Consider the following 26,296-nt stretch of genomic DNA (forward strand, 5'->3'; position numbering starts at 1 on the left):
AACGTGACATTTTAATAAAAGGGAAGAAAGCTTTTCAGTAAGCTCTACGTGAGTAACAACGATAAGTGTATATCTGTGAATGAAAATACATAGTAGTTCTCTTTTATTATGCCTTGTTATTCGAACGAAACAAAAAAACTATATCACAACTATCGTATGCGTATGAACTGCGCAATAAATTAAAAAAAAGTCAACCGTTGTCTCCCTCTTTTTCATATTTCTATAACTACGTGTTTTTTGCAATATGAACTCTTGTATTGAAAAAATGGTACGATATAAAAGCTTAAATTTTCATAAATTAAATCGCAGTAAAATAAAAAATCATTACAATGCGAGTTAAATAATAAATACGTATCATTTTCCTTCCTTACTTTCTTTTTTACTCTGGATTTTAACGTTCCTTTCGAAAATTGACTTCATTCGTACGAAATAAGTTCTTCTTCTAGGATTTAAGGAAAAGAAAAAGAAAAAAGGAAGAAAATTCGTGCTATACAAACGCCAGACTCATTTAACGCGACTTTTTAGTGATCGGTATATAATCTTCTCGTTCCGTACGTCGCTTGTTTAATTCTCACGAAGACAACATTTCTTGCTTCGTCAACGATAATAATACTAAATAAAAATGGCTATCTATTCGTTGAGAGGGTAGTAATATCAGCAAGAATTGAACAAATTTATACAGTGCTGGAGCATGCCTGATTGAGAAGCGGCCTGCCACAGACACGGTGTGTTCTGTATCTTCGATGAGCATGGAACGAGTTGATGAAATACTCTCAAATAGTTTTTTTCCTCGTCTCGGGGTTACCAGCGAATATATGACAGTATTCTGCTCTTGCTGATAATGCTGCTAGTACGAATTCTATTCAAACATAATAGAGAACAAAGTAATTACTGTTAGAAAGTCAAGACAACTTTCTATCTTAATATAGCAGCTTGGTTTAAGTAAAACATACCAAAATTTACTGTTGTGTCAGCAAAATCGATCTTTGCATTCTGAAAAATTTTATCAGATTCTTCCGTTGGCGTACTTAATGAGAGTTTTAAAGCCTTTCTTAATTCCATTTTATTGATACAAGATAATGACTTGGTACCACATACCTATTGATTATGACGTAAATAATACGTATATGTAGCAGATATATAATTTAGAAGATTATTTTTTATTGGTACTTACTTCGAACGCTGTTTCGATTTTGTCTAGCTCCGAGTTTGCGGTTGTTGTAGCTAACACCGTGAATAAATATTCTTCCAAATCTATTTTACCATTTCCATGCTGGAATAGTTATAGGATGAGTAAGTGATGTGTTGTGTATAACAAAAAGTGAAATATTGGTTATATTAGAATTATACAATGAACTATGTACCTATGTATGATACACAATGAGAAACGTTTATAAAGAATGTTTGGAGAATTACAAACGGAGCATAGCTATTTTAACACATCGTTATAAATGTATACAAAATTTAATTAAGAGAGAATATGACAAATGATACAGACCCTATCGTGTATCCGAAATAATTGCTGAGTAACAGGCTCTTTTTCATCTATTCTGAGGATTTGCGCAAATTCGTGCAAATTAACTTCTTCGTTAAATCTCTCTGTTTTCTTCTGAACTAACTCCTCTTCCGTTTTGGCCGATACCAAACTGTGGAAATATATTGCAAGATTAATTATATAATATATATTTGTATTTTTCTACACACATGTATTTGGTTTCAACGACATACCCGAGTTTGTTACGAAGTTTATGGGCTTCCACTATGATGGATGCTCGTGGTATGTTTAGCTGATGAGCTTTGCTAATAATTCGGCAATCGTCATACGTATAATCTGACACGGGAATCTGTAATGCCCTGAAAAATAAATAAAATTCCATTTTTAACAATGTACTTTAAAATACAGATTTCATTTTCATTTCTTTTTCTATTAAGTTTGAATTCATTAGATTACTTATAGATTTTAGATTAATTTTCTTATTAGATTTTATTGTTGAACATGTTAGTAACTTATGAACATTCGACTTAAGTCAAACACGGACAAGTTAAATGACTTTTCAGTATTGAGAAACACTTGTTTGGAGTAACGAAATGTACTCACTCCGCCATAAGACGTCGCACGTTATTTGCATAAAGCTTGGGATCTGTTTTCTCCGCTTCGCTTGGTTTGTAAACAGGGAGGAACTCTATTTCACAACTGCTATTCAGTTGTGTCAATGTAAGCCACAGTAGCTTTAATCTGAAATTAAAATTTTTGTAACTTAACATTTTGATAAACAGAATGTCAGGAGATCTTCCTGTTTAATTTCTAAAATATTCAATTTAGTAATTTTAATTACAAAAAGACATTTAGAATAAGACGCTTACGCCCCAGGACCTTCCCACGTCCATGTTACGGTGTCCAATTTGTTAGGATATCTGATGCAGACTGGCTGAACAGGAACACCAGGATAAAATGCACCTGATTTGAAAGTAATAAGGCACGATCGATTTGTACAAGTACCTTCCGGGAATATCATCACCTGTAGAAGAAAATTCTTAATTTGATTTAAATATTTTCTAGTAAGGGATCGAAGATAAGACTTTATTGTACAAGATTCAAAAGATTGTACACATTTTCAAGCGAGGTATTTCTTAAGATGTTTCTAATTAACAAATAATAACACTAATACCGATGCTAATTTTAATTTTTGTTGCAGATGAACGATTACCTTGCAAATCGATTTAGAGCGCTATATAATTTTAAAAAAATTATACGTAAAAATTATATATAAAATTATAAAAAAAATATACGTTTAATTTAAAAATTATACGTTACGCTGCTGTACTTGAAAGATTTATGCGGATCATAACATCAAGAGTAATTTTTAGAAAATAAGCGACTGCAGCGAGTTCATAAGCTTATTTTTAATAAAGGTATTATTTTTATGAGGGCTACCTGTGGCCAATCCTCTTTTGAAGTAGCTCTTTCGATAATTTCCTTGATAGTATTTTGCCGTGAATTCGGATCTTCTCTCCAAACATAGACCGGTTGTGTATAGTTGATAAGCTCTGTGAGTACATCATAAAAAAGTGCATAATGTAACAAACGGAAACGTAGTACTGCTAAATCAATATTTGTTATGCAGTTTATATGCTGTAGAGAAACCTACTTTCTATAAATTTTATTTATGTAGAAAGAAGAGTTAATAAAAACTGCGTATTTTATAATACTTTTTACTTTTTATCATATTTTCTGTGCTATGTTTTGAACCTGAATTTTCTTCTTTTTATTAAAAAAAAAAATTTCATTTCTAGATAATATCGTGGCGAATGGGACAATCCATAAAGAAGTTATTATTAAATTTATCTTTTTTGGAAATTCCTTCCAATTGATAAAAGATACACTTGAAGCGTTATTTGTACAAGTAACCATTAAATTACCAGTGATATTTGCATACAATAGGCGTTAAAACTTTCATTAAAGCTATCGATAAAACAGTTGAAAAGTTTTAACGTTTATGTTATCGAATCGTTATACTATTATGTCTTTTTATTACTATAGGTATCGGTAAAATATTTCTTATTGAAATGGTTGGGCATCCTTTTGATCAAAGTTCGAAGACTTCATGATTTTCCAATTAAACTAATAGAGGTTTTCAAGTGTGAGTCATATTCTTTTACAAGATAATGAGACGAAATACAGGAACCGAAAACTCAAAACAGAAATATTCGTATCGATTCTATTTATAAGTAAACGAGACTGTCGATATAGTTCACAGTAATACATAAATCAATTTTCACGATGAAAACAATCGAAAAACTGTAAAATATCAAAACTATGCGGTGTATTGAAAAAAAAAGAAAACTTTGAGAAAAAGGAATAAAGAGCGTTTTAATCGATGTGGGTTCTAATATTAATAGCTTCGATGTAAAATATAATTTTATACAGTCTTGTAGAAATACTTAATGAGCTAAATTTGCACCACAACAACGTTAGTTAACTTAGTTAAGTTAGAACAATGAATGGCAAATGTGTATACCACGAGGTGAAAGAAAACTTCAAATGAATAAAAATTTCACGCCTACGAATGGTGTGTTCGAATTGCACTACTGTATCTTATATCTCCGTTATATTAACGACAATCTTTCATCATGATACGATACTTCTTCCTTTTTTAAGTTTTTTAAATTAATATACAGGGTGGTTGGTAACTGGTGGTACAAGCAGAAAGAGGGTGATTCTACGCGAAAAAAGAAGTCGAAAATATAGAATAAAAATTTTTCGTTTGAGGCTTTGTTTTCGAGAAAATCGACTTTGAATTTTCGCTCGGTACGCGTGCGGTACGTTATAACGGATCTCACTGTAGATCGTTGTCTCGATGGAAAAATTAAAAAAAAAATTTTTTATTCTATATTTTCGACTTCTTTTTTCGCGTAGAATCACCCCCTTTCCGCTTGTACCACCAGTTAACAACCACCCTGTATGATATTTCCTTATCATTTCTTTAATTAATTTTTAACCCATTTTCAACAAACGTAAATAATTTACACATAAAAAATTAAATTTCCCTCTCGTAAAAGAATTAATTTCATCTTTCTTTCAATGACAATGAAATATTTCTACTTTTCTCAATGAATTAAGTACCACGAAGCATCCAAGTCTCTAAATTTTCTCTTTAACGCTCTAACGTAACCCCTATCATCATCTATATCAAATCCAATTTAAGCAGAAAAACCTCTAATAGTTTGTGCGTTATAAGTTTTATGTTTCATCCTACAAACGGTTAGTTCAACTGTTTTCGTTAGAACCACCGATCTATCGAACAACCGCCATTACGGAAGTGTTGCGACAACCACGGTTAGTCTACCGTTAACGGAGAGGGTTAATCGTGGAAAGCGAGCGTGAAATCGTTTCAATAATTTGCACATACTTCCGATAAATGGGTTCAATCCTGATTCTCGTCTTACGATGATCGAAGGGAACCCGGTTATGTAGACGATCCCTCCGTCCATGAAGGTCGAATGGGGTGCAACCACTAAAATCGGCGCTTCCGCCCTCGTCGCCTGTCTTCCACGCACAATGATTCTCATTCCTCCTGCTTGGTATGTCAGCCGGCCCATAAAACACAGCCAGGGCACTATTTTGCTGCAGGTTTCAATCGAGCATGGTTAACGAATCCCAATTACATTAACGCGATTTCTTGCGTTCTATTTATTTCGTCTCGAGATTTCAGCCTCGAGAACACATCGTTTGGACGTTAGACGCTCTTAACGAGCTCAACGTTTATTTCTTATCTTTCCAAATTTTAATACAAGCTGAATATTTGTCATTGATCGCTTATCAATCGAACGTTTGAACGGAGTGGATTGTTTAAGAGATTATCGAAGAGCTCTCTCGAAAAGTGATAATTTCATATTTTTCTCTTTTTGTTCGTTTTTGTTTTTTTTTTTTTTTTCATGCAACGTATTTTTATACAAAGGAATTTCGTTGGTGACAAAAAATTTAGAATTTAGGATGAGATTCGTTGATCTTGATTTGACTATTTGTATTTCATTGGCGCTACAGTGATACTGATATTGATAAGGCGAACATTGTTTCTTTTTTCCCGTTTTCACCGATAAAAACGGAAGAGAAAAGAAGGATACTATATAAATAAATTTATGAATATTTAAGATAATCCTTTTTGGTATGAAACCCCGGTTCCAAACGATTTTATTACAGAAGCATTCTGGAGGTGTTGATAGATCGTATCATAGAAAATTTAATATCGTACAAATTTTCGCAGTTTATTAGCCAAATAACAAAGAGTCGATAGCCAAAAGATCGAAAAAGATGCAGCTTTTTAGAATTTCGCGGCCTGGATTTTTACATGTAACGTTGCTCGAAGTTTCTGTGGGCCACGTTACTCTGCTCTTTTCTTCGAATCGACTTTCTAAGACAAGGTAACTTTACTGTGGAAATCTCGAGCAGCATTAGCGACGTTGAAAATCATCGTCTCGTTATATTAATGGGCTCGAAAGCATGCAGAAATTCATTGCGTATATGTATATATGTATATCCAAAATCGTCGCGTGCTCGTTCGCTCGAACTCTCAGTTGCATATTCTACGGAAGTGATTTACAGTTTCGTCGATGCAAATATATAATTAGCGCCAATTAACGTCTTGAATATTGTACCAGCGTAAAGTTACCCATGACAAGAACTAATGATAAACGTAAATTGAAAGTTAGCTGGCGATAATTTTAGCATAAACAAAAGTTTTCTTTTTTGGGTAATATAAACTTCGTATCATATCGCATTTTTCGATGGTGCACGGTTCTTATAGCGCATTGCATCAAAATAGACAGAGCTGAAAATATATCAAGCACTTTTTATCTCAAATAGGTAGAGCTGTAATGACCTATTATAGCAGAAAATTCCACGATCAGGTTTATTTGCACAACAGTGAAACTTTACGGCTTCAAGAGCCACGTGACACTGCAACGAGAAAGTTTACGCAGCCGTGAGTTCGTTACTCTACGAGTACCGACAATTTTCATTTGTTATATTATTACACCTAGGAAAATATACTTCGGAAAACTTTTTCCTTTTTTCCCAAGCAATTAACCTTTTCGGGCTCTATGTTGCGAAAATACGTAACATCGTACTTTGATAAGTTGTTGATTAATGAAACAATAAATGTAGTTATCTTTGCAGTTTGTAGTTAATGCACGGTATATTCCTTATTATTGTTCAGTATTGTCCTAATCATTAACCATCCAGTGCACGTGTTGGATCGTAGCCGATTAGGTCGTGCCATTTTTTTCTCATTTCTTTCCATTCAACTTTCTTGGAATTTACTTTTCACTCGTACATTGGAGGGTTAATAAAAAAAAAATAATTTTTTCGAAGATTCCAAAAAAATTCCCGAAAGGGTTAAAAGGAGAAGAATGAACTTTTATGTTGTTTTATACGCAACGATTAGGTACATCCAGTTTTGAGATTACTCTAACACTAGAATTACTGATTTGTAATTGGTGTCCAAAATAATGTTTCAAACGATAAGTACTAGTTACCGTGTTCCTTCAAAAATAATAATATAACGTTTATAAGTTATTGAACGAGGATTAAGACTTTCGTCAAAAATATCTGCATGTTCTTAATAATTGTCAAAATAAAGAATCTGAAATTTGTCGTTTTAATTTGCCGATTTGATTAATTCCAGTGTTAAAGTATAGACAGAAAGAAAGGAAAAGTTAAAAAATAGAATAATTAGAGAATAAAGGAATGAATAAATATACGAAGCGGTTGGTAGCGTCAAGCATTAAAAGTGTAACACTTTGAACCTCGCAATGGAAAATAATGTGTTCCAACTGTGTTCTAGAACGTTAAATAGTATCAGTTAATAGCATAGGTATGCCCATTATTCCATAGCTTGTTAGTGACGATGTAGATGTTCCCATTCACCACATATATATGTACATTTCTCTGTTAACCTAATTTAGATAACTCTGCTTTTTTCTGTTTTCACAACTGTGCATGTGTATACAAATATATAGTTTCGCAATTGATATGTCTACTATGATTAACATTACGCATTTCCAAAAATTTGAAGAGCAGTATGATCCTGTATAATTTTCAATACATGTAGGCAAGTAAAATTGTTTTAACGACATGATTGAAAACTAAATCAAACGAAATTTTTACGAATTGCTATTTAAAAATTCGCTTTTTTTTAGAACCTTAGTTTTTTAACTTTGAACTAAATTCTTTGGTCGTCGGATACAAACTGCAAGGACTCTTGGATACTAATGAAACTTTCCAATTTACGAGCTTCTAGTTCAACATATTTCTTTGCCAAGTATCGATATAAAATAGCGAGTATGAAAGGATATGTTCGTATTCAAGTATTTAACTTATAAGAATAAGGTAGAGGATCTGTAGATTTGCATATGTATTATAAGACGCATAAAAGTCGTGTTCCACCATTTCATGTTTCTTAAAATGAGCCAAGCAAATGACGTACTTTCTTTTTTTATTTAAAATTGTATTTTAAAAATTCTCCAATCTGTTTCGCACAGTATCATTGTTGCGTCTTTCAAGAAAGGAAATAGAAAGCTATGACCTCTTATGTCCAGGCTATTATTAATGAAATTTTACAAGTCACAAGTTATTAACATAACAGCAACAGGCTCGAATATCAAACAAACGAAGTTGCACATCTAAATTTTACAAATTGCCAATCAGTTGATTTAATGCAAAATTATAAATTTCCAAGAAAGACAGAAATCTATAACCTGTAACTTATGTCGATTCACTAATGTCATTATATGCTTGGTAAATTATCGTATTGAAGGATTCTCGTTATTATTAATCTCTAATACCTATCACAGTCCTTAACATTTAGTTGTCAATTAAAAAAAAAAAGCAAAAATTGCAACAAATTCGTAAATGAACTATAAAATTATAAAACAATAGTTCTTTAGCTTATTTCATTGTTTTAGATGCGAAATGTAAATTTTAATAATACTAAAGAAATACCACGAGATGGAACAACGACTCTGGTGGCTTGACAGAGCAAAAAGTAGGAGACCTACTTCCGAAAAAAGGAATGCGTCCGATCTCTGCTTTGGCGACGATGCTCGGTCCGCCGAGGTAAACAACCGGAAGTGCATCGAAGAAGCTTGAATGCGGAGCTAGGGCTAACACGGGGGCATCCTTTGTTTCCGCTTTACGACCTTTGACCTTCAGGTGATGAAATCCCCCGCAGATGAACAATGCTCGTATCATCCAGCAGATTATAATTCTCATATCTCTGTTTTTTCCATTTTTTTGTTTGTAGTAAATATATTTAAATAATATTATTTGGTATATATAATTCTACTAGTTGCTACATCGTGCAATCTATATTTCCCAATTTACGATATTCAGAACGATTGTAAAATTCAGTAGAATTTCGTTTACAACATGCATTATTCGACAACGTCCTCTATTTATATCTCTTTTTCCTTTTCTATCAAATGAAATTTAGTAATGTAGAATAGTCGTGGATATGCATGTATAAATTTATTATTTTCCTTTTGGTAACCGAGATTCTACTGTGCTGATTACAATAAATTTTTTATGAAATTATTTATAGCCAATAGTTAAACTGATGTAGAAATGAGGTTATGCATATTGTTTCGATTAAAATCGTTATTCGGTTGATTGGAGGAAGATATTCCAGTAAATGGCAAAATGAATTCGTTTTGTACACGTAATATTTTTTCGCACTTATTGTAACATGCAAAGCATTTTAACTACTCGATATATTGATATTACAAGACATGCATGGCCTTTCTGCAAATTATTTTGAAAATTTTTGCGATAAGAAAATAAGGGTATAATAATTTTCATTAAAAGAAAGACTTACTACGATAAACAAAATACACATTTGTTAGCATCTACAAAAGATAACAAGTGCATTCGTGAAACAAAAATGTTTATAAAAATTGAACAAAGTTTTGGAATATTTATTGTATATACGTTTTATGACCAGTTGAGATTTCTCCTACAATATATAGAGGACAATTGAACTACTTCCTTAAAGATTACATTGAATCTGAAGTCTATACTTTGTTACTAAATTCTTTATCAGGAACTAGGCACCGGCGATGTATGTTAGATCTAAGGAATCGTTTATATTGATTATTACATGAATAAAGAAAATCATCGCGTGTACTTTGGCTTCACCGACTACGAGTCAAGCTTACAGAAAAATGTTTACTCGATCTTTATTTCAAATATCCGATGAAATTATTTTATCAGTCTACTTTATAACTGAATTTCTCTTTTTATCATAGACTTCAAATATATTTAAAAGACTCCGAGAATTTAGATTTTAATCGTTCGTAAAAAGCAATTAATAATACCAATTACAAGTTCGGAAGAAAATAGGTTTTTGTTTCATTTGAACATATTTTTAGTACTAGCTATTCACATTCCTTTAAATGTCTATTATTTAATTAGAAAAGTAATGTCAGGATAATTAATTACCTCTGGAGGATTGATATTTACAAATATATATTTCAGAGGATTAATAACCTACATGGTATGCTACACCTAAAAACGTATAAAACATAAAATCAATATTCTACTTCTACATCGTGCATGGAGGTTTGCATTTCCAGTTAATAATAAATGCCAGGTATGTATCTAATATTTGGCGTGCAAAGTAAAATAGCAGCTAGGATAATCATTGTTTTATGCAAAATGCGATTACATTTGCGTGTGAACTAATATTTGTCAATAATATTTCTCCTTTTCATGTATTCTTACGGAAGATTTTATTATTCTAAACAATGTCCACGTGTGAAAGTGTTAATGAAAGTTGCAATTCAGTTTGACACACTTTCTGCTATGGAAATCCAAACAATTATGCACACCCAAATAAATGCTCCTATATGATTACCATAGTAAAATGAAACAAATTTTCATGTTATAGCCTTTCCCTCGTCATTAATTAGAAATGATAAAATTATAATATAAAAAACTAAAATATTATCAATATAAACGTAAATATCGCTTCCTTTTCATTGAACTAAATTCCAAATATCATTACCATGTTACGAAAATTTAATTATTTAAAATTTTAATAAAAAATAACGAAACCTATAATTACAATAAATAATCGTGGGTACAATTTTCCATTGAATCATATTCTACATTCATTAAATTTTATCAAAAAAAATAATAACTAATGCTTTCATTTTTACTATAAAAATAATAGTATAATCAATAATACAAATTTCTAATCGCGATTTAATAATATAGCAGTACCATTTATCTAAATAAAACTCTCGAATTATTTTCAAAAATCTATTGTACATTTCTATGCGAAACTCGTTTGAAGTATCGTTCGAATTGTGAGCAAAGCGAAGTGCAATGTCACTTACTACGATTAAATGTCGCAACAATCGAACAATCGAAATGATGACACACGATCAACGAAAACATCTCAGGCAAGCGTATTGTGAATTACTTCGATTCGAAGCTCATACCGAAACGGACGTGAACTACTTATCCGACGCATACTTTCTCCCGTTACTTATTCTTTTTATCGTATCCTCGCTCGTTTCTTCACCGCGGTCATTCACGCTCTCTCCCCACTGGACATCTTCAATCATTTCAAGTGTATGACCATGAAATAAAATTCTTCAAGGGATTTCCGCAATTTATCCTCATCATTTCGTCTGGACGATAATACGCCTTCGCTAGGAACCATATGCTTATCTCTCTCTTTAATCATGAAAATTTTAACAGACATTCATTGCCTCAGTATTTCTTTCTATTTGGTTCAGGAAAATATAAATTATAATATTAGGATAAAGACTACATGAAAAAGTGTTACATAAGGAATAAAAGAAAAGAATTGAAAATGAAATTTTCTGTTGAAAATGATCTTAGTTTGAGATTTAGAAACTTTGTATAATTTCTAGAGGAACTTGCGGATTTATTAAACGTTTGGTATTTTCCACGTCATCTCGATTGCACATTGCTCATCTTTATAGTGATCTAAACTAACTTACGTATTATTTTTTCTTATAAACTGCATCCGTTTGTCATAAATTCTAATTTTGTCTTTGTGACTCCGTATCGTTACGTCTCATCAAATTAAAATTTATCTAAAAATAACGTCTGACCGGATAATTCTTAAAGCTCGTGCTACATATAAATAAATAGTGAATATGCGTATTTTTTGTATGACGGCATGATACTAATGTTTCGACCTAAATATAAGTTGCTGTGCGAGTATGAAGCAAATGAAAGTTAAGACTGACAAAGAATGAAGAACGCGTGGAGAAACATGGTAGGTCCATTTTTATTGATTGCATAATTTTAGTATCTTTCGGTAGTTGGAAGGTAGTATTTTCATGCAACATTTGAAGAAAGAAACTCTGGCTCAAAAGTATAAGCTTCCTAAAAACCCACGATAAATCCATAAAATTTTATGAAGAAACGTGCAAGCTATATAACAGTAATTATTATTACGATTAGCATAATTAACATTGTGATAGTCAATATCTTTAGTAGTGTTCAAGGAAAAAAGAAACGATCTTGATAATATGAACTCGATTAACATAGTAAATTAAAAAAAAAAAAATAAAAATTATTCAATTTTCTTCAGTGATTTTCAAATGCAATGTTATCATAGACATATAATCGGTACAAGCTCTGAAGACTGAAAGCGTGAATATATTTAACGTCATCAAATAAATTAACATATACAAGCACACAAAGTAATGGAAGCAAGCGGAAACTCATCATTTTACATGCATAAGAATAGAATAAACGAATATATGGTCATTAAGTGAAAATGAAGTAAAAAATAAATAAAATGCTCGATGCTCGCGGATAGCTGTGACTACAAACTGAACATCAGAGAATGAGATGATGCGTAGATGATATATATGCATATATGCAAGGAAGAAAAACGTAACGGTAAGTTGATGTATCTTACCGTCTCCACCCTGTCAGAGGTGCGCGACGAAGATCTTCTTCGGACAATCCAAGAAGACCTAAACAAGCCAGGAGCCAGGCCATGATCACCAGAGCCGTAATTGCGGCCAGTCTGAATGGTAGTAGTGCTACCGTCAGGAATGCCGTCTGAAACATGAAGCATTTCCGCTTCAACAACCACTTTCAACGTATTACAGCGGTCGAGAGAAGAAAAAACTGTCAAGTTCTACAACCCTCAGAGAAAGATTGTACGTCAAAGCGTCGATTTTATGCTCACTACCTGTTTATCATTTTACCGTTTGACTCTTTGTAGTCTAGCACCTGTTTATACGTTGTTGGTTAATTTTACGACAGCTGTATCGTTGATAAATTAACAATAAATTGTTCACAATTTGATAAAATTAAAGTTTTAGTTGTTTGCGATTGGTTGAGATTTAAGTATGATTCGTTTTCATATTCGCGTTATATTACACTGTGTTCTCTTAAATCGAATAAAACATATGAGACTTTAAGACTGTAAGACATAATAACTGTAAAGATAAACTCTTCAGTTTGGTAAAATGTAGAGTTCGGTTGGGATTTGAATAATTTTTTGTTTTGATATTCATGTTGCTTTATTTTATGTTTTTCTAAGTAGATTGTACAGTGTGTCACTCTATTTTTATTATAAATTAATGATTATATAATTTTCAAATAAGTTTCAGATATTCGTATTTCAGTTGAGTTTTGGATATGATTTATCTGAAAATTTGAATTGCATTATTTTGCGATTTTCTAGATAAACTACATAAAGTATGATTTTAATGCATTAAAATACATGCATGATTGCGATCCAATATATATATATATATATGTAAGCAAAAATTTATTAAAACTATCTTTCAAAGGTGCAACAACATAGTAAGTTATAATAATTACATGTTGAAGCTGATAACGTAAATCTTACTGAAAAAATTTCATATGAATTAGGAAGAAAATGTCCATTGAAAATCTGAATCTGTATTATAAGATTGTTCGTAGCATATATAGAACTGAATTACATCAAATATAATAATAATACGAATGTACAAAATTAATGAAAATGGCGATCGAAAGACACGACATATGGACTAGAAAACAATAATTTTATTGTAATAAATTAACGAGATTTCCAAGGAAAATAATAATTCTCAAATATTTTAACAATTTCCTAATGTTACGTTCCAGTTTACTCAAATTTTTGTAAATATCCTAATAATTACGAACTGGTGTGTAATATACTACTCCAGTTTATGTGTATTTCAAAACGTCAAAACTGGTCGATAGTTTTAATTTGCTACAAACACGCGTAGCATAAAATGTTCCAAAATTTTTCAAGCAAAATTCAACGTCGAAGCGAGCGAACCCAGAAAGCGGCAATACGCTGGATGTAGGTCATTTGCCAAATCGTTTCTCAAGGAAGAAAATGTTAGAACAGGTCAAAAAGGAAGGGTTCGTGGTTCTTTATTCGGCAATTACTTGAAGGTGGTGCTTCACGCCATTTTCAGTTGTTGACGGTGACTTAAATTGGAGGATGGACAAGTATTTCGCTGATAAGGCCAACAAAACCTAGATCAGCACATTTTGTACATTCATCGGCGGACAATGAGTAACGCCACAAATATTCGATAGAGCTCGTTTTGCGTGATAATCGATAAACTTTGATCGCCTACCTTCTATGACAAGGAGCGATGAAAAGGACGACGACCTTTTGTGCTGATTACTTATATAAAATTTTTTTAACCTCCTTTCCATCTATTTGCAGACTTTTATTTCACACCAATCATCATTACGTCAGATTATCATTGAGTCTCATTTATTTCGTTGTGGTATTTTCAGAACTTCCCGCATTTCTTAACATTTCCAAATTTCTTTCCAAGAGAAGATACTTCTTGTCGTAAATAGATAATTTTTCTTTCGATTTGTAAACTTACATTATCGACAAGTAAATAAACATCTTTTCTTTTTTTAAGTTAATCGAGCTTACGCTTTTTGCATGGTTGTTCGATAATTTAACAATCTAAGAATTTCGATAACTTTTTCGTACGACGCCCTGTATCTACAATTTCGTTTTAACATTTTTACACGTGAAATTTGCTCCAAAGAAGGTTCATGTGCAAAATGGATGGTCAATTAGTCGATATCCAACGAACAAGTCAATTTTGAATTAACCGAGTGAATTTTTCTTTCTCGACGAGAAGAACTACTTTTTCCTTCAGTGGGCCAAGGCTACGGGACTGTAGATGATTTAGGATGCTGTCTGGTTTGGCCGATAAAGAGAGGAACGTAAAGGCGTAGAAAGACGGAAGGGAGAGCGAAGAGTAAAAAAGGAGAAAGAGTACCGTTCAGTCGTTCCGTTAGGCTCCATCTCACCTGTTAACTTCATTTCGTCCGTGTATTACAGACAGACGCACATGTATTTACATAACACGCACACAAGAAACTTTCAAGATCGAGGTTACGACCGAGTAATCCTTTCGACACTTCGAGCTTCCTAACAAATGAAATTCCTTTTCACGTTCTATTTCAAAACAAGAAAAAAGATTATGCATAGATTATTTTTTTACAATTCTTTTAGCAGATATTCCTCTTTGTAAGTTGACTTTTAACGAATACAAAAGGCCTGAGTAATTTAAATTGTATTTCAAGTTTCACTTTTTCTTTATGACGTCGGCGGTAATTAAGTGCAGACTTTAATTGGCCAAATTGTTACTATGCGACTGGTAATACTAGATGCGATAAATGTTTGAATACAATGTAGTTGATTAAATGGACAGTGTCTTTATATTGTCCATATTTTTTGTAATTCGATATCTTGAAGAAGAGAGAAAAGGGGGAGGAGGAAATTACAATTTTTAATTAAATTTTTATTTCTATCGTATAAAAAAAGTACTCGATATAAAGTTGAAGTTATTTATAAAAATGGGATAATAAAGTTATTGATTGCATGTTTAAATTAGTGTTTTAGCAATTTGTTGTTCTAAAGCATGTTCCCATGACCATTTTTGACCTTAAAAAATTGTTTCATGTACATTTTTAGCAAGATAGGTATGCAATAGTCTCTATGAAAATATATTCTAAGTAGGACGCACACTGAATTTAGAAGCCATTGGATTTTGAAGTATGAAATCATGAGATTACTATATGTAGGCATACATTGATGAATCGGTGTTCAATGCCCCCGGCTTCTTGTTTAATTTCTCATCTATTCATACATAATGTATACATCATCTGTGACTTTGAACACCAAGGCTATATCCAAGTAACTTCTTTAACATTCTATCTTCCTCAGAAATCTGCACATTTAATCTCTTGTCCTCCCACTAGAAATATTTCTGTTCTATATACGTCAGATTATGGAAAAATGTAGATTCGTCTTATTATTAGAAAGAACTACCTTGATCATAACTACCTTGAGAAACTGATATTGTTTATACTCTCTACGATCTCGTATATAGTGAAATAAATTTAATGAAATTATGAATCTAAAAAAAAAGAAATACATTTTACAGTATTCTTTTTTGCATGACGAAATAATAATGTGTAATAGTGATGTGTAATTTTAAGTAACACGAATTTTAATATACTTCAACATGATCATTTATCGTGAACTATCAATATAAGAACATGTACGTTTCTTAACTTCTTACAAACTTAATGTCTGAGAAATAAATTACGCGTGTATATTAAAATTATCTATGAAAATTTCGAAATCTTTAAATCATGGATTTTGTTGAATAACTATTCTACGAGATCAGCGTTTTCAAAATGATTGTATTTAGGTCACTTGCAAGTAGCCTATAACTACACCTTTTATATTCTGCTCTTCTTTGTTCGCGTTGCATATTACTCTCGAATATTATACAGACTAGTAGATCAATCGAAAAACTGAAAATGTGACGGTGAAAATTGATCTGACAGTTTCGTTCATCTGACATGTTCGATTTCTCGTCCCCCTTCTCGCTTAAAAACTTTTCAAAGAGAAAGATCGGTGAATGTTTACGAGGCAAAGATCATTAGTCTATTCGCTTTCAGCCGACTCGAAACTATCGTTTTTGCATTTTGCTTTTTGTCTTCTGTTCACGAAAACAATTTCCGTAAAGTTACGTTTATGAGAGAAAGTAAATAATAAACTTTTAGTGATATTGCAGACTGTGCAATTATAAATACAAACCATACATTAAGTCTTGTCGTTTTATCATTAGAAAATATTTATTTGCTTGTGGCTACCTTACAACCAATTATTAGACATGTTACTAAGTTCCATAGAAGACGCTGATAGTGAAATTCACCACGTATGTGCACCTTTGATCGTATAGTTTCTTCTCTTGAAATTTTCACGAGATACGTATCTTTAAATGATGGAAAATCTTAACCTAGATCTTGAGAGAAAATAAGGAAATAAGAATACTGATTTTTATCTCTTTAATTACCTACTACTATTATAGGTGTTGAAAGACATTGAAATCTTCGATAGATCAACAATGCGATGATAAAAAAATTTTATAAATATATCTAAATGGATGAAAAATATTTAAAGTAATTTTTTAAATAAATCTATCGTTTGCATACTTGCTCGTCTTTGAGATAAACTGTTTTTGTTTTTGTAGTTGCTCGAAGGTTGCAAAGTACCGAGACCTCGTCCTATTTCTAAAATAAAGTTTAGGCTAGTATTGTCATGTTGATCATGGATGATTTAAATTAGAGACCGCATTAATGTTTTCAAAAGTTTGAAAGTTTTGCTTTTTCGCGATTTTTGGTTGGTTTTTAAATGTTTATATGCCTTAAAAATGGTTACTTAATTATTAGATCGGTACTTTTTCGACTTACGATAAGGTTTCCGACGACGCATGGTGAAAAATTTTGACCATTTTCGATTATTAAAATAATTATACTTTTCTAAGCCGAGGCTGTCATGCCATCGTTCTCTTATACCAGGTCATACCTGGTAGTGTACAAATCCAAAGATCCAAATGTCATTCGGTAATTAATCATACATTTTTTTATAATTTTTCATTTTTTCGAAACTCTTGTTTGAATTTTGCGTTGCTTAAAAAGATTAAGGTAAAATGTAGTAATAAAAACTATTGGATGATATTCTGGATACTTGGGAGAATATTAAAAAATCTTTTTGGATTTTTCAAACGACAAAAACCTAAAAAAGAACTGCGTGGGCTTAAACGACTTAGTATGCAGACGATGTTTGTAAAAATAAGACGTTGGGTTAATAAATAATGTTCATACATATATTTTATTTTACTAGAATTTCATTTACTATAATTTTATTACAGTAAAAATTTGCTGAAACCTTTTCATTTTGACCTACATTTTCCATAAATATAACGAGAACAAATTCTTAGGGTACATTTCTTATAATGTTCTTATAATTTTCAAACAAAGATACTTTGCCTGAAAACGAACATTGGATGAGGCTGCGAGAACCATGATTTTATAAGTGTATTCATGGTCAAATATTAAGTACAGTCAAAGACATAATTGATCGAATGAGGTCTTTGCTAAATTAACAATTAGTATTCGAAAAGAATGAGCGGCATCTACGTAAGACTTCGTTCAGAAACTTTCAATGAACTTCTCAATGTCGTGCAAGGTATTTGTACGAAATCTAGAAGGTTGTTCATTGAACATCGTCAATGATACGTATTGTATATGCTGTAATGAGACGGAAAACACGTGAACGAAGCACGAAGCACGAAGCACGAATTTAATCTACCGTGTATAACATTACGTTGTGAATTAATGAACTCATAGCTATTTGGGTTGACGGTCAGAAATTGTGTCAAGGCTCTTCAGGACGATGAAGATGAGGAAAACACGTGATTTAAATGTTAGAATTTTCAAACGTGTATCGACAAGGAGCTTTACATGCCGTATGTACCGAATCTGTATGTACATACGTGAAACATATCATAAAACATGAGAACTTTATGAGAGCGACTAATATTTTTGCGCAACCGATAAGATATTTCCAAAACATTTGATAGAAATATGTATATATGCTATAGACAGTTTTTACCAACTCTATAATGATTTTCCTCGTACCTTTTAGTTATGTTATTTTCACAATCGGCGTTATTGAATCAGAAGAAACTATGTACATAGTTCTACGTATATATACGCTGTACATATAGATATGCATATATTTAAATGTCACGTGTCTTGTGATCAAAAATATGATGAATTTTTAAATAAACCTCACGAGTCATTTAATTGCAATTAAAATAATATTAGGATTACCTAACGCTTTTTTATTAAACTTCCTGTATTCTATTAGCAATGACGATATTTCTCGGCATGAAGTATTAAACTCTTAGATAATTAAATGCTATGACTATATTTGCACAGAAATATTTCAATACTCATTTATAGGTGTTAATACTACATTTTTGTGTTTTTTCTTTTCTAAATAACCGGAAATGTGAAGATTACATGCATAATTCGGTGGTTCGATTATTACCATCAAGCATAATTTTTCTCCGGTATAATTTTTATAAAAAAAGGGGAGAAAATTCTAGGACTGCTTTTCTGTCTCTCTTTTTTGCTCTTTGTAAAGAATACGTTCCACGGAGTAAGTTCTCTGCGTACTTGTGACCCACATTTCGCGCAGGCGAAAGACTTGCTCTTCTACCAGCAAAAATTGACGAGAATTGTTTTTCCAGCCGTTTTACATCGCTCATTTTCTTCACGTCAGTATTTGGCGCGTTTTTGTGCAACCGATCAAAATTTGCCAAACACGATATTAATCGATGATAAGACAGAATATCCTTTCATTTTACTGAAGTCTTTTCATATCTTTTATCTTAAGAAAGATTAAACGACGTGAAAGTAAAACGTGAAACGCAACGATGAAATTGCGTTGAAAAGTCACCGGTAATATTTTTATTCGTCTTTTTCTGTATAAATTATCTTCGTACTTCTTATTTAGTATTTATTTTTAACAATTTTTAGCCTCGTTTAGTGTGAAATCTAGTTTATTCTGTACTTAACTAGGTGAAAAAATTCACAAAGTATACATTGTAATGATTCTGTTATAGACTATTAATACACATATATTTTTACTTATAAATTTTTAATAATCTAAAAATTTACAAATAAAAGTTAAAAATTAAAATCAACATATATTTTATATAATTTAAGTTGTTATCGAAGATGAATTCATTTATTAGATACTTGTTTTAATTACATGAAATTTAATAATTCGTTGCTTCTCGATATATACATATTGTGCCAATTTATATGGAAAAAAGTTGCAACCGGTAAATACCGGAAGCATATCGTGAATCCGATAGAGTATACCATCGTCAGATTTTCTTGTCGTAGTTAAAGAGATTTTCTTCCCGACTGAAAGGATATTTAGAGGCTTCGGAATTCAATATCAATTACATATGCGTTGCCTGAATATTTTCTGTTTACTATAATAGGACACCATTTTACAGACTCTAAATAGCTGTGTCTTCTTTATATTTATAACATATACACGATGTGGTAAAATGTTAGTAAATATTAAAAATATCTTTCCTATTTTGCAACTAAAAATAATACAGCAACTTGTAACTGATCGTAATTAAGAGATTATTATATCATATCATATATTACTTAAATATTATTATTAAAAAGTAAATTTTATCGTCTATTTTAACTGAATTTCAATCTTCAAATTTCTTATTTCTTACATTACATAATTAATCGAAACCAGGCTTTATTATCACTTCATATAAATTATTAATTTTATTATAAAATTTTTGCACGTGTTGTAATATCAAATTATTTTAAAGAAAATAACATCAGTAATTTATCTTTGACATTTAGAAATACAAATAAATAAACAAATACATCTTATCTATACGAAGCAAAGAACAATTTTTGAGAAATACACTTTTTTCTTGTTATGAATATAAATACCTTTTTCTTGTAATTTGAAATGACCAACGTTGTGTCAACTATAGAATCTCTTTGCAATATTCTATTGCAATATCTTTTCATACTATCGAGTTCCTGTTGCATAATATCTCTGCAATAAACGTACAAAGGTCAACGAAAAGCCTCTTGTACGGGGACACAACTTATTGAAATTCGCACTATTGAAAAAAAAAACTTTTATTATAATTACTTTGTAATACTACGTTATTTCTATTTACGCTGGTTCCGGTATGTCCAGTTCAAACGGAGAAAGTTCGATTCGTGTGCACAGGCGTCATTTGTGCGAGAATTAAAATGGTGTCAAGAACGATGATATTACGTTAAAAATATTACATCTTAATTTATCATTTAAAGAAAAGTACAACTTTTAGAAAAGAAGTGTTGCAAGAGGAATGGCAAGTGGAAGCTTTATTTTTTGCAAAATTCTAAAATATGTTATGTTTGTGAATATAAATTAACAAAAATAAAAAATCAAACAACTTACACTTGCAATATTATATACGTAAAATAACGATGTATCTGGTATATACTATTTATCGCCTATGATATATGTACTTATTATCGGATCTTCTTTTCTATATCTAGCTGCCACAGAATTTTTCTTTTTAACCATATGTTCATCATCGCACCTCTTTTCTTATTAGATTATGACAGGGCAATAAAATGCTTCTTTCACGATATATGTGGTTATTCATCGAACCATCTGCGCGATGCAATTTCGCTTAATGTACGCATCAAATTTAACGGTACCTACCCTAGTGGATAAGACCGAATGATGCCGTTAAAATTGTTACAATATGTATCTGCATCATGCTTTTCTTATACTCCTAAGTATATAAGATAATATACAGATAATACGCGTAGCAATGTGACTAATTTGATAAATGTTTCTTTGGTAATGGTTTACCCATAAATTATAGAAAATTGTATTTCACACTGAATTTAAGAAAACTCATAATTTGGCACAGTAGTTTATAAAATGTGAAAATGTATACATTTTATACTATAGCGGAAAAATATAAAGGAATATATCGTTAATTATAATTTTGGTTGACCTACATATACTTCAATTTTCTTTTTACGATGTTCCCTCTTTTTTATACTAATGTTACTTCTTTTCTATCGTAGATTTAAATGGCATATATTAATGATATTTTTGCATTAGTGCTTATTATTAATGTAGTTTTTTGTTGTCCTAGCAAAGAAATAACGTTAAAAGACGTCAATATTATTAAGAATTATTAATGAAAATTATTTTATAGATAAATGTCATATAGATTTTATGATCAATGTTAAATGTAAGCTATCCTAAGCCAAAAGATAAGGGTTATAATGATAAATAAAAAAAACATGTTTTATCCTTTATGACAAGATAAGAGACATTTTTGAAATAATTTGTTGTTTGTCATGAAATGTGAAAATACATAATGTTTGATCTTGAAAAGATATATAGATACATAGTATTAATTATTATTTTGATTGGCATAAACAGATTAAGCTGTGCCTATAATATAGCGTCATACTTAATGTTAACACAATTTTAACTTATGTGCCTAATATTAACGTTATGGCTATAGACAAAGTATAGCTCTACTAATAATATCTTTAAGAAATGAATGTTCGTCATTTCATCATATGATAGGATTCTATTTATAAATAAACTTACTTGTCTAATCAGTGCACTTTGCCTATGCTATAGTTATCGAGTAAGAAGATCATCTGTCAATTAGAATCCAAATTCAACCTATCTGTAACTTATCCGTATCTTCATCTATTTCTCCGTCTTTTTACAAAATATTTTTCACTACTACGATAGACCTACGATAGAGCAACTTTTTAAAACGATTAATTTTATTATCAGCCGGTCATTTATTTCACATAAAAGGAAAAGACAGTAAAAAGAAAAAATTTCAAATGCAGACTTTGTACGTGGTACAAAACGGTTTTTAAACACGTAGTGAAATCCGGATGCTCGACAGGTTTAAAAAGCGAATAAGAAACGAAACTAAAAGAGTCGTGGAATAAAGAGAACGCGATCTTTTAACTTGTTTCATCTCTGACGATTGCGTGATATATACGGTCCACAATGTAGAGACAGTGATGCCCGCATCAAATGCGATGCAGCACGCTTTCTGAGCCTCTTCTATTAAAAAAAGTCTCATGGTGCGTTTAAGTTATGCGCCTGCACGGGTCGCTGTAAGATAGTGAACATGCGTGCTAATTACCACGTCAGACGAATTTTTGAGAATTTGTGGCCGGAAGCCATAAAATCTTTCTATTAAATAGCTGGTTTTTATACATTTACATATTTTTCTACATAGAAATTCAAGAGTACAGATAGTATGGAAAAATATATTTATATAATATCCATAGTATTCGTAACAATTATATTTATGACCACAATTAAAGAAACCAAAGTTAAACAGTATCTGTATTATTGGCTGAATATTAATTACAATAGGTATTCCACTTTAGATATTTTATAGATACATTCTTGTATATTTTTTGCACTCTTAAATTTCCCATGAAATCATAAAAATCCGTGGTTTACTTATAATATTTATTAGATGAAATACTTCTCTATTTATGTTCGATATTTTTAATTATGTTCCTATAAACATAATTAATTCGTAGAAGAATATCTACGATTTACTTCTGGTATTCAAAAAAGATTTTTACTCTTAAAACAGAATGTAATACTTGGAAGGAATTGTAAGCATTTCATTGATAATGGATTGCTTAGGATTAAATTGCTCTTCGATTTTTTTTAAATAGGTTTTGATTAATTTAATTGAATTTAGTTATGATCTTCAATCATTATGCGTATAACTCAATGGAAAAAATGGTACGTCAGTAATAAAATCTTCAAGCTATATTTTCATAGAAAATGTTTTGTATGTTTAAAAATATTTAAACGTTGATGAAATAAGCGTTACTATCGTCATGAGAAACATTTGTATCGTTTCTTTCCTACGTAACTACAAATTTTACCTTATTTTATACAGTTACATAGTTGAAAAAATGTATTTGTATTACTTTTCCAATCAGCCCTTCTATTACCAAAAAATTGTATTAAGGAGGTAGATCAAGTTACGAAACGGAAGAAATAAAAGGAGCAATAATTTTTACATTAAATTCTATTCTAATTCGTTGTTCGATTTTTCTCAATAAAAATCTGTCGAAAAATTAATTTCCTTTCGGCAAAGTGAAATTGCTCAGTGGTTTTTGTTATTACTGATTATGATATTAAAATGCATAACAGTTGAAAAAGATGGTATTTTGTAATATTTATCAATGTCAATGGTGTGTCAATGAAGAAACATTTCATTGTTACGGTAAATGTATATCGAGCGATCGTATAAACGATCGATGAAATCATTGATTTGTCATTAACGTTTGACGAATCGTACAATACGTCCATATAAAATAATATAAATATTAGTCACAGGTATTTCACACAATTTGATATCGATTTTACGAGGAATTTACATTTTAATCTACTTTTGCTTAGCTAAAATATTTGTGGTGAGGGAAGTTCAATAGCTCGTAAGCTGATTTAGATGAATCGTAGTGTATTTGAGGCTGAAAAATTCGATCACATCCATAGCGAAGTTGTATCACTTCAAATGACAAGAACAGCTAGAAAATGTCGATAACTCGATAATGTCAAGGTGTCAAAACCGTGTGCACGTAAACGCGAAAAACTTTAAACAGTTTTTGCAGTTAGTCTTCGCTATCATAAAAGGAAACGATATTTTTGAATCTTATCTTTTACGACATTTACTTTTTCTAAAGCAGATCATGTATGTTATTATTTATATTCAGTCAATTAAAATTAACCGATTTCTTCATTAAATGTCAATAATTTATCTACATTAAATTAATCAAAATCATCTATACATTTTATCTATATATATTTCCGAGTTCAAAACAAGATCTTTAAAAGATCGACTTTAATTCAGATAAGGCTTATAACACAACAGATGATACTATTTATGTATAAAGGAGTTCATGAGAACTTACGATTAATACGAAATACGAGCATTTCTGTCGAAAATTATATATTCATCGGATGTTCAATACCTACATTCGATGATGGCTCATTAACGTTGTTAAAATATCATGAGAATACATTTTCGTTAACACAACGAGTAACGTTACGCGGTCCATGCGTAACCAGGTGATTCAATCGTCAAATTTCGCCCCTAATCGGAAACCGATCATTACGTCGTAACAACGATTCGAACTTTACGTAACTGTTCGCGACACGATGGCTCCCGAATAAGAAAAACACTTGAGATCGAACATTTGATGATGTATCCGTGACGTAGAGTTACGTCGCTTCAGAAAAACTTCGTTCTATTTTTACGAGCCAGATGGTAGCCGTCTACCAAGTTCATCTACACACAGACCGGCATGTGCAACATAGAAAGTATAGAGTGGTAGCCGAAAAGTGACGGACGTAAACGTTGTTGGAACGATCGCAAAATTCCCCGCCCCGCCCTTAACAACCCCCTGAAACATTCGGGTCCAACGCGTGAACATCGATTCCATGGAGCATTTTAGCGTGCAGGAAGATTCGAAGAACTACTGACCTTGAGCTTGTCGTAGGTTGTGTCGAGCTCGAGACGGTGCACGAAGGGGTTCAGGATGTCAGCGCTGAGGGACGCAGTATCCACGTCCTCGTGCTTGCTCCGCATTTTTCCGTTCGCCTCATCCATATTCTTTTTTCCGAGTGTTCACGAACAGAAAAAGAGAGAGAGAGAGGCAGAGGATACGAAGGAGACAGAAGATTGAAGAAAGATATATACGGAGGGATAGCAAGACAATAAACGCGGCTTAGTAGCCTGACGTGTCACACACTGCAAGTCGCGAAACGTCGATATATATCGGTATGTGCGAAACTTTCCGGCGATATGCTTGAGCTTCTTGACACTGTTTATAATGAGGTACGAGCAGAGACAGACAGGTAAAAAAAAAATGACGAAGAAAAAAGAAGGGAGCTCTTAATCAGCCGTGGCGAGACATGATCGTACGCGAAGGGGTTGTCGGTCGACGATCTACTGTGCTCGCGGTCGACTCGACGGGACGAACCGGCCAAATGCTCTCCGACCATTACCGAACCCCACCGAATGCATGGGGGATACTGTCGGATGCGTGCGCATCTTGCCGCCTAGTCGAAAGTTCCTTCGGGTATCTCCGTCAGACTGCCCCTGTGAAAGCGAAGTGGCAGGAAGAAGCCGAGTCAGGGCCGCTATCTTCGTTCCTAGGTGCCCTTCCCTTTTCTACGTTTAGGTTTCTGAAGAGCTTACTTCACTTAAGATAAGTTTACTTTTAAAAAATAATCTTCTTTTTTTTTTTAGGCGAATAATTTTATATTATTCTTTTTTCTAAATTGAAATTACAAAGTAAAAATTAGAAATGTAGTGCATTTATATGCTGTATCATTTAATCTTAAATATTTTGTATAAAACTGTATAATATTTAATGCTTTTTTATGTTTTTTACTGTATACTACTACGTGAATGAAAAATCTCATAATAAAACGTCATTTTATTAATCGTAAGACATTTAAAGGAATCAACAGGGCCGGCGTGACTTTTTGCGGGGCCGGGTTCAAAAATTTTGCGGGGCCTGAATACAGATTCAAATCCTACACTTAAATTTTACAACGAGGAATTATTTATTTACAAATGCTGTTACATATTATATATTTTTTATAAGCAGTTTTTTAAACAAATCCGAGTAATATTTTTTCACATCCATAATTCGCTTTCAAGGGGCAAAAAATTCAATGAAAGTACAAAATCTGTAATAATGTGTGACTTTTGCAAAAAACTATTGATATAGTTTAATTTCTCTGAAAAGTACATTTCAAGTACA

General features: G+C 31.7%; 1 protein-coding gene across 3 annotated transcripts; it reads right to left on the minus strand.

The window, feature by feature from the left end:
• Positions 1–74: 74 nt before the first annotated feature.
• On the minus strand, positions 75–25,553 carry LPCAT (lysophosphatidylcholine acyltransferase). 3 transcript variants are annotated; one of them, XM_069114677.1, is made up of 11 exons: positions 25,009–25,553; positions 12,459–12,604; positions 4,911–5,125; positions 2,936–3,048; positions 2,365–2,519; positions 2,099–2,236; positions 1,729–1,854; positions 1,499–1,646; positions 1,175–1,273; positions 954–1,098; positions 75–859 (listed from the first exon to the last, which is right to left on the minus strand). In XM_069114677.1, exons 1-11 carry the CDS (start codon positions 25,132–25,134, stop codon positions 774–776), a joined length of 1,497 nt encoding a protein of 498 aa, XP_068970778.1. In that variant the 5' UTR covers positions 25,135–25,553; the 3' UTR covers positions 75–773. The 3 variants fall into 3 exon arrangements, with proteins under 3 accessions (XP_068970778.1, XP_068970771.1, XP_068970786.1); XM_069114670.1 differs by lacking the exon at positions 4,911–5,125 and adding an exon at positions 8,557–8,774 and having other exon boundaries at positions 25,009–25,551; XM_069114685.1 differs by lacking the exons at positions 4,911–5,125; positions 25,009–25,553 and adding exons at positions 8,557–8,774; positions 24,501–24,603.
• Between the last annotated feature and the right edge of the window lie 743 nt (positions 25,554–26,296).

This window comes from Bombus flavifrons, chromosome 1, assembly GCF_040668555.2.
Source record: "Bombus flavifrons isolate JBK064 chromosome 1, iyBomFlav1_principal, whole genome shotgun sequence".
Classification (NCBI taxonomy): Eukaryota; Metazoa; Arthropoda; class Insecta; order Hymenoptera; family Apidae; genus Bombus; species Bombus flavifrons.